General features: G+C 38.0%; 1 protein-coding gene across 1 annotated transcript; it reads left to right on the plus strand.

The window, feature by feature from the left end:
- The first annotated feature begins 533 nt into the window (after positions 1–533).
- Positions 534–17842, plus strand: Hil (peptidase hillarin). The gene is made up of 11 exons (XM_018537957.1): positions 534–850; positions 5657–5885; positions 10868–10984; positions 11121–11293; positions 12827–13070; positions 13449–13675; positions 14186–14407; positions 14504–14653; positions 15356–15545; positions 15828–16089; positions 16475–17842. Exons 1-11 carry the CDS (start codon positions 534–536, stop codon positions 16780–16782), a joined length of 2439 nt encoding a protein of 812 aa, XP_018393459.1. The 3' UTR covers positions 16783–17842.
- The last annotated feature ends 594 nt before the right edge of the window (positions 17843–18436 follow it).

Consider the following 18436-nt stretch of genomic DNA (forward strand, 5'->3'; position numbering starts at 1 on the left):
GAGATATAGATTAACTTTAATCTTGGTTTAATTTATTTCTCATCTTTTTCTAATTCTTAGAACTAGATAAACCAAGATTAAAACAAATTAGACTATATTAGTAGAAATATGCATTAACATAACAGATTCATTTAACGCATGATTAAGAATTCAATTTCATTCGCACATTAAATTCCGTGATTAGAAATCGAAACTAGATCGATTGCGGCATTTTTTTTTTTAAAGAAAAATCAAAGAGAGATTAGAAATGTACGGTTATGCTGCGCGAGTCATGTGCCGATCTCTAAACAGGCTGTAGTAATTCCTAGTTATTCGTCTCGCCGGCATCGCCTTGTATTTATCCTGGCTGGCGGTGAGAGGTAATTTCTCTATTCCCTGATCGAGGCCTTTAATTTCCAAGGTCGCACGGATCGAGAGCGAAACACTGCGCCGTACAAGACTGCAGCGAGCGGTGATCAGGACGAGGAGCCGGAGAATTCCGGTGAGGGAAGAGGATACCGGGTTCGGCAAGACGGTCCTTCGAGGCGGCTATCATGTATCGACCGAACTTCTACGAGAGCACGTGTCTGAGATGCGCTCAGACCGTCTACCAGGTCGACAGGGTGGGTCCCTTGAAGGACTTCACGTTTTTTCACGCTGGCTGCTTCAAGTGCGCAATCTGCGGCACCAAGCTCACCCTGAAAACCTACTACAACAATCAGCACACGATCAATGACAAAGAGGTGTACTGCAGCAGTCACGTGCCCAAACCCGGACCCGGGACTCTCGATGGATCTAGCGTGGGCATCAGAAGCGCCCTTAATGTACCTAGAAGCGGCTATGTTAACGAGCAGATCAGGGCAGGAGGCGCGTCGCCGCGCGGCGTCTATCCACCTTGGTGAGTGACTGTACTTCCTTTTTCCATTAATTAATAACTTCTTTTTCCTCTAATATTGATTTTTAACAATCCATATTTCCAATTTGTATGCACGGGATCTGCAGGTAATCCGTCTTCAATGTAAATTCCACATACACACCACTATATACACACGGTACCGTTAATATCAAATATTAAAAATATGATATTTGTGAAATTTATGTAATATATCTTCGAACTCCTATCGCATTGTGTAATTTATCGTAATACAGACAGAAATTTAATGCATTTGCATTTATATATCGCGTCTGTCTTATCATAGCTTTTACATGTTGCGTTAAATTATGTGTGACTATGGAATATAGTATCTCTCTTTTTATACATGATTCAATCCACAAAAAAGACAATAAATAAACGACGAAAGAGACGCTTGGAATATTCAACTTGCATTAACGAAATTAAATTTTTTAATAAGCTCAAAACGAAGGTCATGCATGTTTTCCTTCAGTACCGTTATCGTCCGAAATGTAAGATATTATAATAACTATATATACCAGAGCTATTCTCTTCGGAAAATATCAGAAGTAATTTTGGCGCTATCCTATGATAACAAATCACAATGTAATGGCTCTTTAAATGCCCCTTTGTGAACGGATCTGTTTTCTTTCGGCAAATAATACTCGCGAGTCATTCAAGTTTGTAGAACGCTGCATAGATTTAAATACGTAACGCTCTCAACCGAGCTTATTTGAATCGTAAATAGACACGAAGCTAGGCTCTTCACCTCAATTTCCTATATTAAAGAACAATGCGATACTTTGTAACACGTGCCATCGCTTCTTGCGCGCGTCACTGTGTATTCTAATTTCGTCGATTAGCAAAGGTAATCTCGCGAGGAAGTGTCGGCCACCGCTCTCAGTTTTATGTTTCACGGTTCTCGTATCTTATTTTCTCGCTAAGCTTTCCTTTCCGTGAAAAACATAAACGTTAACAATACAAAACACAATTTTAATAGCACTTTAATAGACGCTAGGGCACACGCCGAGGGCACGTTCCGTAGAATTTATGTCTAATTTCTCCACTTTCCCTTTGCTGCCGATCGAGATCGAACGCTGCTGGAAATAATAGCTCGAAGTCTCGAAATCGAGTTTCGCGGAAAACACATACAAGTATGTATAACTATCATGCTTCGTTTATTCGTGGCCTTGGTAATTCTTTGTTTCAAATCTGTAATTCAATTAGTGAAAAATTATATACTTTACGAAATCGTGTATTATATAAAATTATAAACTGGAAATATTTAGACGTTACAGCATGTTCGAATGTTCCTTTGACATTAGTGGCAAATTTGAAACTACAGATGATTTTAAAATTATTCATGCATTTATAGTTTTGAAGAGATCTTATCTTTCGCTACACTTTACGTTCACGCGAATTTTGCCAGCGAGTAAGACGTAATTGTTTGACGCGCAATTTCGCGGAAATTGTTAATCATATATACAAATGCATTCTTTGATTCCATGTCATCTCACGGTCTTCTGTTCTGTATCAGATACCTCACTCCACCGTTATGCAATAAGACTACTTTGACCTTAATCCGACGAAGTCTGGAATAATGTTCGAGTATAGCCGACAGTTTTGTGTACAAATGCTGCTTGGTCTTTAACCTGAATGCTGATAAGCGAGTTTTGAGCTCCTTTCTATAGAGACCGTTTTAAGCGATCGTACGAGAGAGGAGACTATAAATTTTATTAGAGATTCTACAAAATTGCACTTTTCAGAAAAATTTCCAACAAACAAAATTAGCAGAAAAAAATCGGAATCTAGATAAAAAGAAAGAAATTAATAATTTTCATGAACGCGCGCGCGCGTGACATGAAATTGAAATATTCAGTTTGGTATCTTGTTACCACGAGAAACTCTCCCGAACGACTAAGTTCTACATGTTTACAAAGCCAGCCAGAGTCAAATATGAAGCTCTAGTATGTATATAGGATCAAGAAATCCCTTGCGTATCTCTAATAAGGAAAATAGGATTTCTAAATAGGAAAGAAATCGAAGTTCTAACGAGACTAATTCTCAATAACGGATTACAATTTATGCTATCAGGAAAATGAATCTGATCTTAGTGTGTCAGCTTTATATTAAGAAATCATGATCGCGAGATTCGATTAAGTAAACATCGCGATATTGCAAGAAGCGCGCTGCCCACCATATCGCCTCACGTAACCACCGTATCCGCACGTTATTATTGCAATCTAGTTTTCCTGCTAGAAACGCATGCTTAACGTGCATACGTTCGCGTTAAAGCTGGCTGTCGCGGTCGCATATTGCCGAGACTACTTGCAGTTATTTCAATCGCTCGTCCGTCTGTTGCCTGCTTTAACATCTTTCAATGCGACGTCGCGCACGCACGTGTGCGTTTTGTGTGCCTTTTTACGGCCACCGCTTCGCAAAAGTCACACGCTCGTGCCTATACATGCATACGTTACGTGATGAGTTTCTTGCCGATGGAGCTTTCCTTCGCGGGTTCTTGTTTCTTAACTTTCAAACTTTTTACTATTTTCTTTCATTATATTAACATACTTGTATTTATCGTATTGTACATCAATATGTCAGTTATTTAATCATCCGAGAGATTAATAATTCTTGAATAATTTTCGCGAAATTGCGCTTACGTCAGGCAATTATCTTACTTACTAACAAAAGTTTTATACAGCGAGGTAAAAGATAAGACTTCTAAAACCATAAAAGCATGAATAATTTTAAAATTATTTAAAACATCTTTTTGCCCTTAATTTTAAAAGAGTATTAAACATGCTATATCATATCTAAATAGTCGATAATTTTATTATATAAAACAGTTTCGTAAAGTATAACTTTATCAAAAAGTGTTGCTACAATTTTCACGATCATTCTTCTTCATCTAACACACATATCGCTACTCATAAATCATAATAAATCAGCTGACGCGGAGAGATATAATTTCTAATGTTTTTTTTAATTTTTACTTCATTTAATTTTGATCGGTTAATTTGAACTAATAGATGTAATAACTCATATTAAAAAAATAATAAAATTTTTTATCAACAGTTTTCTTTGGAATTTTTTAAATCCATTTTCTTAAGTTCAAAAATTATTACGATTATTTCACATTTTATTTTCCACATTCTTTAAGAAAGCTCCTTAGAAATCCTCTTTGGAGCTCGTTTAGTAAGCGATTACTGACCCGATCGTTTAGTGAATCCGATAGTTTCTTGTACCCACCTCTCGCGAGCCTGCATGGCTTGATAATCACAGTCAGAGAGAACGAGTGCAATAAAAGGTAGATCGAGGAGAAAAGAGAAAAGAAGAGGAAAGAGGAGCATGGGCTCCGCTCGCGCGAGTGAATGAACCCAGCAGATCGAGTGAGAGAGGTGTAACACATTCATTTAAGAGATACACTAAATTCTCACAAGCGCAGGCTATCGCGCCTATGGTGAGATTTTTATTTATTGCAACTCGTTGTGTTTAACCACGACGCTAATTGCATTGCAATTCTGCGTGATAGACGCAGTAATTGCGTCTATCACGCGTATTAGCAGTTATCCAGAATTATAGGTCAAGCCCCGCGCGAGGGGGAGGAGTTGAAGTGGCGATTGTTGCGGATATGTGGGTTAACGTAATCCATCGACCTGGATTCTTTGCCGGCAACATCGTGTAACGAGCGACGTTCGCGGTATCAAGGACACTGCGTTACCTCCAAGTGTTCGCTTTTATTCCGTTATCATCCGATACTACCGTCGCTCGCGGCAATTCTTAATCCTTACGCGGCAACATACGTGCATTGCGCACACAAAATTCTTACTTCTACAATATTCAAGAAAAGTAAGTTGATCGTAGGAAGAATTTCTGAAGTTTCAAACTATACAATATCGCGGATTAACTGGTACAACAACTAATACGGCTTGCATGAAAATTGCTATCTAGGGGGTTTTTACTAAGTCTACTAACTTAGAATACACAGGAAATCTTTGCTTCAAAAACTATACTAACAGATCCGGTGTGACAGTTTATATTTATAAAAAAAAAAAAAAACTAATAGAATTTTCCAACGAGTTTTCTTTTGCAATCAAATTTATTTTTCTTTTAATTCGAGAATTTGAGATCAGAGATTCTTCGAGTTCAAATTTTTTAGCTCAAAGTGAAACTTGAAGGAAATTTTTCTCACACAGTTTGATTTTTTGCACGAAAAGAACGATTTTGCTGAAGTATCTAAAAAGCCAGGTCGATTTAAATATAGTTTTATTAGACCGTCGAATTATGTAAGACACTTAAACTGGTTGCTGGAATGTCAAAATTTTCTGCTCATCATGCTTAAGATTTTTACATAATTATTTTGACGGTTCAATAAAATTATTTTCAGATCAGTATTCAGCTAAATTTTAGATCAGCATGATCATTGTTTCCGTGTAACAAAAAAGTGCAAGTTCTACTTTTACTCTTTTAATGAGTAGTATTTTCATTCGTTTCTAATCAATTTTTCTATTAAGCAACATTATTTTCATTAACATTTTGTTATTCTTACAAACACAATGAAGGTAATTTATTCGAGATCGGGACACGACGAGGGGGCCGCCCTGGGACTAATCTCATTACTCTCGGTAATGTGGAAGAGTTAACGTGTTATCGCTTTTCGATCCCCGCAGTGGGGACCTCACCGAGCGGTCCTGTACCCGGTGAACCCTCGCAATCCCCTGAAGACCCGTGTGCACGCTTCTGTTGCAGTTACGATAATGTAGACTCGCCTAATTATGCCAGGCACCTGAACGGGCACGGCTCGCCGCCGGCTAACTCGTCCCAACGCGATGGCATCCACGGCGGTACCGGCGGTGCCTCCTCACCGTACAATCACAATTATTCGGGAGACGGCAGCTATCAGTACGGCAGGTTCGACGCGAGCGCTCTGCACATCGCCCATGCGCTCAAGCAGACCGAGTTACAGAAGGGCTACAGCAAGGCCCGCGAGAAACCCATCGATTATTATCTGGTGAGTCACTGGTCGGTCGCTCGGCCGCGGTTGATGTAATCGCTCTCGTCATGGTCGTCGCCGTATAAGGACGAGAGTGTTACTATTCCGACACGCGCGTGGCACGCCGCGAGCTAGCTAAAGCGATTGCGTCTAACACCGCTGTTGTAAACACGCAATTTCCTGGAGAACCGGAAAACCGTTCTCCTCCACGGGGATCGCGAGTCAGCATCTTCGAGCGCGGAGACACGGTGATATCGCGCGGAGATTGTTGCGCTGCGCCGCGCCGTGCCGAGCGGATGCAACAGTCGCATTCGCTTCGCGCAGCGAAAAGAGTACTAACAGCGCGGCACCCCACTGCTGGGGAGATCTACGAAAATAATCGTTAATTAATAATGCGAATTAGCAATGATAATTTCGGAGCCCGTAGGAAAGCGAACAATGGCAAACGTGATAATTGACTTTTTGCGCGCATATATGCCGCCCGCTGCTGTTATTAGCTTTTTCCTGAAACAGAGGCAGAGGGGAAGAAGGAGATGCATTGTGTGCATGAGCGAAAATACGCACAATAGGCTGCCAGCTACTTCCGTAGTAACAAAATCCAGATCAATGGCATGCGGATGCAGCTCTTCTGATTTTCTTGCAAGATCTACGCTTGGCGCCAAAGTTGCCAGCGACTGATATCTCTTGGCTAATTTATACAGATACTAATTAAACTATACGGTTTGAATTATGTTGCGTATTTTTGTTAGACTCTGTTCCTAAAGAGATAACTGATGTTAAAATTCGTGTTACGGCTTACGGAAACAATCTAATCGTTTAAAATGAAATATAGGTATATTATACAATACGTTATGTATACCTGCAACAGAAAGATAAATAAATAACTGACAAATTCGAGACATTTTATCAACCAAATTAATATAAAATATTATACTTTACTGTAATTACGGTATTCACTTTCGTTATATGCTTGTGGATTAACCGAAATGTATAGCTTGTCATTGGCAGAATAAATAATTGAAATTGTTTTGTAATAAATGTTTAATGATCTAAAAATTCTAAAACAAAACAAAAATCTGTAATATCTGCGTAATAATTACACATTACATCAATAAATTAATACGCTAAAGAAAGAAATATCCCGCCTTATCAATTAATTTCACACAAGAGACAATCGCGGAGACACAAAGTCATATATGACTGAATCTGAATTTCAACGTCTGAGGCTTCGGCTTGGCGAAACCGCGAGACCCCCGACCGCGGATTTCCGAATTTCCGAACGCGATCCGGCATACATACCGTCGCCGCGTGACTCCCATACGCGAATAATCGTCCAACTGGCGCGGTGTAGGAATGCGGCGAACCGTCGCGAGAGAACGGACTTCACATGAAAATGAGATTACCGCTTTTCCCATCCGCGCGCCGACCGGAGTAATAAGGCCGAGCCGCTAGTCGCTCCACTATCGGTCGTGTTTTCTCTCAAAGCGCTTTCGCGCGTTCAGATTGCCGTCGTCGCCGATCGATCGATCGATCTATCCTTATTTATGTAGTTAGACACCGGCCGGTCTATGTATGGCGTTTACGCGAACGAAAACGGCGTGGGTATCCAGACCAATAAGACCGAGTCACAGTGATTTCCTATACGTCCTACGAAAATTTATGACGAGCGCGCGACGACAATACGCGCGCGGTAGCTAACCGCGCTACAAGACAATCACGATTTTTCTCCCGCGGCGGAATAATCAACGGGCGTGATTTATCCGGCATTTGTTCCGCATCGCTGTATCGCGCGGAGGCCCTCCTACGCTCGCACGCTACCGATGACATAGTCGAACGATCAACTCGAGGCACCCTACCCACATACGCGCACACACACATGCTGTCGACGATCAGATAATTCTTTCGAATCGAATACGTGACGCGGTGAGTGAGTCTCTTCGCGCCGGCATCGCGACCATTGCCATTATATTTAATTGGTGAAACAGCCCCGAGAATCTCAGGAACGACGGGGACGCGTAACAGATCGCTGCGCGTGACTGTGATCGAACGACCGCAATTACTCCGATATGTCAGCCTCCGTCGAGTCAAGCAAATAAGAACCATACAACTGGTGTAGAATGAGCAAGGAGTGGTTTGCTTCTCAATTTAAAGTGGACACACACACTTACTTCATAATTTTTCAAAAAGAATCCAAACAAAATTTCGAGGAATCTAAAGATTTCTCGATGTAAAACTCAATGAATATATTCAACATAAAAATTATAAGTTATTATAAAAAGACAATTAAATCATAATAGTAAAATATAATTTACATCTACATATATATATATGTATATATATAACATACATAATGTAAATATTATATAAACTATGTTTTATGTATCATCTATATGTAAATTAATATCATCAAAGCCTATATAGGATAAGATGATACAATTTTGAACATGGTACAATTCTATAAACACGATAAAATTTGAATTTTCGAAGTTTGACAACCCTCTCTCTCATTATGTGAGGGATACTAAAAGGTCCCAAACAGGAAAAAATAAGTTCAAACTGTGAAAATTAGATTGGAAAATCTGAATTTAAATCTTATTTCATTCAGAATTTTATCTTGTACCGCCTTACCTTATATTCTTTGTTGCTGCACTGAACTGAACTAGATTTCAATCTCGTTTATACATATCATTATTTATCAGTATTAAAGTCAGATATATTAACAATTACACAAAACTTTATTACTTTTTTCTATCGTGTATTATTCAATTTATAATAATTTACATCGCCTGTATTATATACGTAAAAAGAAATCCGTGTATAAACTAACGTGAAGAATGTATAAATATTTTATATGCGTAAACGTAATCTTGAAATAAACGATACAACTGCGGATTTTGATCGATCAAAGTACGATGCACCGAAGCACACGTAAAGGTCTATCGGTGCGAATTAACTCCTTCGCTTGTCGCGTGCGTTTTCCTTGAGATGCGAGAACAATGCACACGGTGCCGACGCACGTAGTTGTCGTTCATGATTATTCAAATCGTTACCACGGAAGAACGCGTGTACACCGTCATCTTATTTCCCTCGTATACGCGAAACCGCCGGTCGCGCTGGGACGTATCGCGCCGTTTGCACGCGAAGGAAGGCTTTGCGTCTGCAAGAGGCGAGGCGAGGGAGGCGGGAAGCAGAATTATTTCCGCTTGCGGTACTTCTGCACTTGATGGCTAATTAGAGAATCGTTGCCGAGGCCGCGTAAAGAGCTAGCGGGGATAGCGCGTGTGCACCACGGCCGTCGTCTCTCACGCGCCTTCGCGCGTAAACGCTTAGGGAAAATTAATCCATTAAAGGCCGTTGTCCTATTTCCGGGAATACTCTCTAAACGGCAAACAGATCTCGCGACGAATCAAAATGTCTCCGCGGTAAACTCTCTCGCCTTTGCCTCGCGCACGGTTGAAAAACTTAAAACATTATATATTACATAGGCGTGGACTTCCATCTGTTTCTAGCATACACGTGACTCTCTCGGTGGGAAGCCTAAAACACGATTAAAGAAAAACAGCCTTGAATTACATCAGGCTGAACTCTCGCGTTTTACTGGTCATTCTGAAAGATGTCGCGAGCAGGTTTTTCAACGTATTATATTAATACTTGAAAGTCTTATAATTTATTTCTTACGTTTTGCGCTGCATTAGTATATATTTCCCACGCAATAATATATTTTCCATATAGACAGCATTGAATTTGTTGCTAGTAAAGTAAAATATGTGTATGTTAAAATTACGTTTTTAGCGAAAACACAACATTTAAGTATACAAAATTTTTCTTTTTCTGTATTCTCGTTAAGCCTAGTTGCATTTATTCAAATTATGCATCATTATGATATAAATACGACACAGTCTTCATTAGCGTTCTGAGTATCAATGAAAAATTATATAATACGTTACTTTACTTCAAAATAAATCTGTCACGACAGATTTCATAAGGCATACCAATTTTCTTTGAGATGGATTTCAATTGTTTATTTGTGGTAAACCGTTACTGGCTCTCTTTTTTTCTTTCTTTCTCTTCTAAATTAAATTGAAAAGATGGCATTGAAGAAATCCTGTCGCACGACTTCAAAAGAACATATTTATCTCCCTCAGTAGTAACATTTCCCTTACTCATATTTTCATTGCATTAATATTTCCGGACTACAACGAGCGAAAAGAATTGCGGAGCGCAACTCGTAGCATTTTTGAAAAAATACACCGGAAGAGGATTAGTTCACTTTTGTCGACCAGCTGCGGGTTGTCGCTCCCCCGAGGAGACTCTCTTGGAAGCGAATGAAAGCAGAAACGCGACGTGAAAGTAAATTATACAAAAAGTGGAGTACCTACCTCTAAGGCCAGAGCTGCAGGCGTTTTAAGAAACGTTTCATTGCATCCAACTATATCCGCAGACTCCGTCTCCTTACAACTAGCGGAATGCTTCCTGGCATGTAACGACATTTTAATCCTTAATTAGGAACATGCTGATCACGTATATATTAGTCTCTTAAAATTACAGTACCGAGAACAGTGCACCGCAAGTATTCGAGATGTGATACTTTATATAATTTTTACATAATATATAATATAATTTAAATTTTTACATAACACTTTATATATAAATATATATTTTTTAATAAATTATAAAAATAGATTGTATATTTATCGAATATCGATGCATATTTCTTAATACATCGTTATACAATGAAATTATAAGATGCCTACTTTCTAAAACTTTTAGAGTGAATTGTCACTTTATAGAGTAAAATCTCACTCTTTTTCAAGACTGGCTCAAATTTCACTCTTTAAAGTAAGATTTCACTCCAAAAAATGTAAATAGTATATTAGAGTTATGGACGATATTTTATAATGTTTTTATTGCGATATTTCTCAAAAGAAACTTCCCCGTTGTCAATTAAAAATTGAACTCAGAGTTGAAAAGATCTTAATACTTCATTCTTACTGCGTTAGGATCGCGATGAACAGACGCGTCTTGAAATGAAACACCGGAAAGAAGAAGATGATTTATATCGGAAGTTTGCGCATCATCGTGAAGAAGAGGACCGACGAATTCGCGAGGAATTCCGAGTATGTAATGATTAAAGCGGATTCTAACGAAAGTAATGCGATTTATTTGCATTTTATAAATTAATCTCTTAATACATAGTTAATTACAAGTAATGTACGTTAGTAAAATTTCAACGTATTACGCATGGCTTGTAAGGATGAATGGGAGAAGGAACTGGAGCAACTGTCGGCGAGATGGGAACGGGAAAAAGGCGGAAGAGTTCGAACCCAACAATTTCAACAAGAGAAGGAAGACCTGGAGAAGAACATGACTCTACGTAGAGACAAGAAGAAGGAAAGTCTCACGCGCAAGATGCTGGAGCACGAACGGTATTTATTATGTAATTAATACTATACCTACATAACTTGTTTTTAGATCAAAGAGGTAATACGCGGGATCATCCATTATCTCATTAAACAAAAAAGTAATTGAGCGTAAAGGATAACAGAAATATCTGGTATACTTGAGATGGTATTCAAATATTTAATAATAAACTTATTTATACAGATACAATTTGAGAGATAACATAATTAAAATGCAAAGTTGAAAAGTTGTCTAACTATATAATTGGATGTCTGTATATGTATAGTATGTCTGAAAAGTCCTCGAACAAAAATTCTTAAAGTCAACAAATTCAAATATTTGTATTAATTCATATATTAAATTTCTACATGATTCATTTTCTTTTCGATATAAACAATAGAACGATGGTACAATGATTGAAAGCGACGGAAAGAACAATTTTGCAAAAGTAACAAAATTTATAGATATCTCAGCAAAATCTTTCTTTCTATGTATAATACTCCTCTTTTGAAATTGTCTTTAGCTGGCACATTCAATCTTGAATCGTTAATATATCTGCAACTTTTTTTAAGCGCAATTTTAATTTTTAGGAAATAAAAACAAGTTTGCCAGAATCTCGGGCTAGGTAAATATGGGGGTGAATTATTATACCTGTCGTTCGACCAAAAACTGCGAGACTGTCTTTGTGTGAAACACGCATTGTTGTGTAAATTTGTGCTTCTAGACCAGATTGCGAATTTGTTTTAGCTAGAGTTTTGAAAAAATGTTTGAAATGATTGAGACACGTCAGGCACGATTTAAAGATTCAAAAGTTTTTCCTATACAACAGAAATGTGCGAGTGCTCCTGTATACACAGCCAGGATAGTCTCGCAGTTTTTAATTAAACGACAGAATGCAGCGATCTATCGTTCTTTGTATTCACATGAGCTGATACTGACGAATTTTTTTTATTACATAAAATAAACTTGTATCTAAAAGGAAAGTTTTTTAATGTGTGAGCGATCCAAAATCGAAAACGTAAGCTAAAGGCGAATCAGAAAGAGAAATGTGTTATAATAGCTCTCAATTGTGTATGCTGTTCTATTGTATGCGGTTCTATGTACCGAGAAGAAAAAGGAATCTATGTAGGAATCTAATTACGAATAAAAACTATAATAATACCCGAATTCGCTAATTTTTTAGAATTTTTATCTGGGAATTTTTCAAACATATATATATATGTATATATAGTCGCTATATACATTTTCCATCCACTCTTATACTTTATACGTACAATAATTCGTGATTTGTACGTTATTTATTACGTGATTTATTACAACAGTCGACAATTTCAAAAGAGATTACGAATATCGATTCCATGCATTTTTCGAAGGAACACGAGAAAGAATTACGCGTGCAACACGTTTACAAGCCGCGGTAGCTTCAGCATCATATCCTTTTTGGTTTCTTTTTTCCTTCGGACGATAAACAAGCTCGCGTGCGTTGGCGCTCGCGAACCGGGAAGCCGGATTTTCGCGCTCAACACAAAAGCTCCTCGTTACTCCTGATCAATTTATAGGGCGGCAACCGCCGCGCTGGTGGAGAAACAGAGCTCGGAGATGCTGGAGCTGATCAATGAGGCGAGAAGCGAATACATGCTACAGGAGAGTTTATACCTTGACGAAGGAGACGGTTATACTGAGGAGGCGCCGCCTCTGCCTTATCCATCGCGCGCGCCACCCCCGCAGCCACCAGCCCTCGCCAAGTACCATATCTACAATGATCCCCTAGAGTTCGCCGACATGGATCAGATAGCTATTTCGGTAAGATCTCTCACCGCGGAATTCTTTCAACGCTAGCTTCCTCTCGCGAGTCATCTTCCTTGTCGCCGGGACGAGACTTTACGGTGCACGGTCTATCGCAAGTATTCTAAGAGTACTTTTATCGTCTTTTGTATTATAACGTTTTATTTCGTTTATCGTGCGTTTTATTTAAATGGATTTAAACTCGAGGAATATATTTTTGTCAATTTAAAATATATCCGACATTAATATATTTATATACTTTCTTTCTTACTTCTGGAGATGTTGCTCATATTGGATTGTATTCATAAGCGACTAAGCCAAACACCGTACTTTTAACGTCGCTTTTATAAGATTCACTCGTACTAAGTGATTGACATTACCTTGTGTTGTTCTTAGGTAGCCCAAGAAGATCAAAAAACGTTCACCGACTTAGTACGGCAGTTGGTGAGCAGATGCGGATCGGATATAGAAAAGGCGAGGACAATATTCCGATGGATCACCGTGAAGAATTTGAACACTATGCAGTTCGATGAAAACTTACGGGGTGACACTCCCATGGGTCTGCTGAGGGGCATCAAACACGGCACGGAAAGTTACCACGTTCTATTCAAACGATTGTGCAGGTAACCGCAGCCTAACAATATTACAAAAAAATAGACGATATATATCTCATATAAACAATTTCTATAAAGGTATACACAGTGAAGAGTCTTGCAAAATTTACACATACAATTATTCACGTTACCTCGAACATATTTATAAATTTAGTGGAATAAAATATAAATCATGCTTTTCAAATTTGAAGAGTTTGCAAAATTTTATTTTCATAAAAATAACAATGGATTTAATAAATGTAGATTATTTTCTGTAAATTAAAAAATCTAAAATATATATTGTATTGCGTTAAAATAATCGTACATGGAAAATGACATATATATATATATATATATAAACTTTATTTTTATTATTTTATTATACCTATACTAATTCCATTCCGACAAACTCGCGATAGAAACGCGAGATTAAAATGCATATAACTGAATCTAAAGAGAGATTAAGGATTAATTATAGCAATATTTGACATTTCTATATTTCAATGATGCTATCTAAATTGTTAATAACGTTGAATGCAGTTATGCGGGTTTGCACTGCGTGGTCATCAAGGGTTACAGCAAATCGGCAGGCTACCAACCGGGCGTTTGCTTCGAGGACAACCGATTCCGGAACAGCTGGAACGCCGTGTATGTGGCAGGTGCATGGCGATTCGTTCAGTGTAATTGGGGGGCACGACACCTCGTCAATGCCAAAGAGGTTCCCCGTCCCGGTCAAGCGAAAGCTAAGAACGACAGCCTCAGGTAACGACATACCAAAAGATATCGGCAGTATCGTGATTGCAGCGTTTGCGTGTGCAAATAAAACGATCGATGTGATCACGAAGATATTTCACTTAGGTATGAGTACGACGACCATTACTTCCTGACGGATCCTCGAGAATTCATATATGAATTCTTCCCTTTGCAAGAGGAGTGGCAGTTGCTTAAACAGCCGATTTCACTGAAGGATTTTGAGGAATTGCCTTTCGTACGGTCTTTATTCTTCAGGTAAGGCAACACATTCCTGCTTTCTTTCTTTTTTTTTTTTCTTCGGAATATACAAGGAATAAGAGAGAAAGCCAGATTAATTGTAACGTTCATGATTCATTTCTCACATAGCGAAACGCACTGTTCAATTCCATGCAATTTATATACTGTCATTAATTTCACATTACTTTAAAGGACCTTGCACTAATTACATGGGAAATCGGATCTCGGTGAAATGAGGTGGTTTTCACATACATAGCTTATAATACGGTGAACAAAGATGTTATATACACATGATTCAAATAATGGATAGTTCTTGAGCTATCTATATCAGAAATATCAAAAGTATAAAATATGTGCTCGCAATTAATCAACCTCGGATACATCATAACTTGAGAGTTACCCATTATTTGATAAATATGTATATATATATATATATATAACGTTTTTTGTTCACCACATTGTAAGCTACAACATATGTGAAAACCAACTCGTTTCACCGAGACCCAATTTTCCATAATTAATGCGAAGTCCTCTTTAGCAAAGGTAATAACGACATATCACGTTTTAACAAATTAAATCCGTCCATTGAAGCGCGCTTAAAGACCGTTAGAACACGCAATTAAACCGACTATCTCTCGTAAGCGTGGCGAGATTGGTCTATTAACAATGATCGTAAGTTGCACGGCGAAAATACCGTTCGGATAAATTCTGCATGCACAGGTACGGCCTTTACTTTCCGGATACGAATACAAATGCCGTTATGTATACGGATTCCACTGGTGCTGCGACCGTGAGGATAGCGATGCCAGCACACATGCAATCATCCCTTATCTTTCATTACAATCTTAAGTTTTACGATAACGATGGCGATGGTTACGACGGTGTGTCGCTCAAGCGGTTTGTCATGCAGGTAAATTAATAGTCTGCGGCCTTCGTATTAATGATGATTTATGTCAAGCGACTTGGATCGCGTCGCTTTGATTTTAAAATATGAAAGTTATATAAAACAATTCATATGTTTCTAAATTTATATAAAATATCAACAAATTTATAGCTTTTGAAACTTAAACGTTTAATTCGAACATCGACTATCAAGTCGCACGTATAAAAGACGTGCTTCAATATATTCGTTTAAATTTAAAATCAGATAAGAAGATAACGCAGTAAATTTCATAAATTTGAAATTTTTTAGTCGGTTGTGGGAAATATAGTCGCGTTTCGAGTTCACGCACCGTGCTCCGGATCCTTTCTCTTGGACATATTCGCCAACGCGGTAACGCCGAAGGAATACTTGACCGGTGAACCGATGAAGTTCAAAAGCGTCTGCAAATTCAAAATCGCATGTGAAGAATTGCAGACGGTAATGGTACCGTTGCCAGATTGCGCTAGTGGCGAATGGGGTCCCACCAAAGCTACTAGATTATTCGGTCTTATACCCATCACTCATCAGGTACGTTCATTAATTCAATTATTTATTATTATTATTAATAGAAATAAAAAGAAAACAATATTATTGTACGTTTTTTTCGAAAAGAAAAAAAATTAATAAACTGATTCTAATGCTACGTAAAATAAAATAAACTTTTCAAGTCCATCGAGCATAGCATTATGTAATTGTTACATGTTTTACATAAGGCAAAAGTTTTGTAATGTTTCAGTCTACAATCAGTTCCACAAGAATAAATTTCCTTTACGCTCTTTTCTCTCACATATAGAAGAATACTAAAGTGAAAAAAAGGAAGAGTCAGGAAAGATTGCCAAGAAAACGGAATCTTCCGATTTTATCAAACCTGTCAGGCGGGGCGGTTTACAATCGCACGATCTATTGATTTTAGGAAGCTCTGGTGTTCGCCGGCCGCGAGCTGGAGATTCAATTTCGCATGTCGAGGCCGTTGACGGACTTCATGGCGACCCTGCACAAGAACGGCATTGAGGAGAAGCGCCTGTCCAAGTACGTGACGCATTCTATCGCCGACGACGACGTAGTCACCTTCTCCATAAGTTTCCCCGAGGAGGGTCAGTACGGTTTGGACGTCTACACCAGAGAATCCACAGTCTCACCCACCGCTCAGCACGACATCACTGGCGAAAAGCATCTGCTCACGCATTGTTGCAAGTATCTCATCAATTCCAGCAAGAGGAATTGAGAATAAAGTCGGGTGTTCTTATTGAAGTTTCATTTTCATCCGAGGAATTTCTGTACTCCAGTTATAGATTACTAGCGAGGATTGAAATTCCCGTGCTTATTAAGACGAGCGAACGGTAAACGTGCTTCTTTCGTGACACTATCGGAAAATTAAAATTAGAAAAACGGATTGTGAAATATTTTACAGGCATGATGAACGTACTGTCGTTATATTTATCACGATATAAAACGATGACAACTGTTTTATAATCCGAAAGTCTCGCTTGTCACTCTGAGCTAATTCTATCTTTCAAAAACAGGAAACGTACATATATAACGTTCTCCGGAAATGGATCAACCATTAATGATAAATTAATGACACTTTGTCGTGAACATAGAAAGAGAAAAGAGTAACGAAGCCGGTCGAGTGACGACGGTGACGAAGAGACAATGGTGAAAGCAGTGACGTTTTACGTCATTCTTCAAAGACTATTTTTATGCAATTCCGCTACCTCGAGTCTAACAATAGGCTTACGACTTGGAGATAATTATTAATGTAAAACCAAGTATGGAATTTTAGTTTTACGCGGGAGAGACATTTTTCGAAGCAGTCTCAAGCAGCAATAAATACTTTCGTATGTAAATGGTCGGGTTTAACGCGATTTCTTGAGCACTCGGTATATCCGGAGCGCGCTTACGATCGTGCTCCCTTATGTATCATGTACTGAGTTAGTACTTCCGTATAATGATGCATTCTCGCGATCATGCTTCTCTTATGCAACGTATCGAATAAATTATTACGATCTGCGTCATAACAATTTCACCTCCGAGCTTTACTCTCACCGACAGATTCACATATTTATCGCTAATACCGCATTATTTTCAATACTGTTATACACTCGTCCTCGATTGTGGATTCATATGAAGCGTGTGACGCGTATAGACCGAAGCAAATATAATATATTTTACGAAAAAATGCTTCTGTATATATAATGTACGTATATATAGCATCATTACGACTTGTGTGTGGAAAATATTGTTATCTATAGAGAATATTTTTTGACTTGTATCTAAAGAAGCATGCGTCCAATTTTGTTTGATCTACTCTTCTACTTTTTTTTATTTTATACATTACTTTCTTTATACAATTCTATTTATTTTATAATTAGACTGTGTTCTCTTTTAAAATTGGTACATTTTCAAGTCGTAATTTTCAAAATGCATAGGTGCTATACTTTATATTATCCCTTATAATTATATTCGCACAACCGAGTAGCAGTCATACTCGTATAATTATTTAGCGGTAGGATAGTATTCGCACCGTCGATTATGCAAGCAAAAATGTCGTTTATAACAATTAAGAAGGTATATATTTGTTAATCATGTAATATTAATCTTTCTTGTTGTCAATTAAAATTTTAACCACGAAAGGAATTTCCACATTATTGTCTTATGTAATGTAATCGAGCTTACAAAGTCTATTTTGTTATCCATTAACATTCATAAATATGTAAATTAATTTTTTTATATACTGTAGTTACTTTCAATAAAATTCGATATATTCTTGTATAAAGATTTAATAAATTGATTTCCGCAAAATAATTTCGGTTTATTTCAACAAATCGATTATCACAAATCCAATTCGGATAATTAATTCCTCCGAATTAATAAATATT

The sequence above is a fragment of the Cyphomyrmex costatus genome, unplaced genomic scaffold, assembly GCF_001594065.2.
Source record: "Cyphomyrmex costatus isolate MS0001 unplaced genomic scaffold, Ccosl1.0 scaffold189, whole genome shotgun sequence".
NCBI classification, from domain to species: Eukaryota; Metazoa; Arthropoda; class Insecta; order Hymenoptera; family Formicidae; genus Cyphomyrmex; species Cyphomyrmex costatus.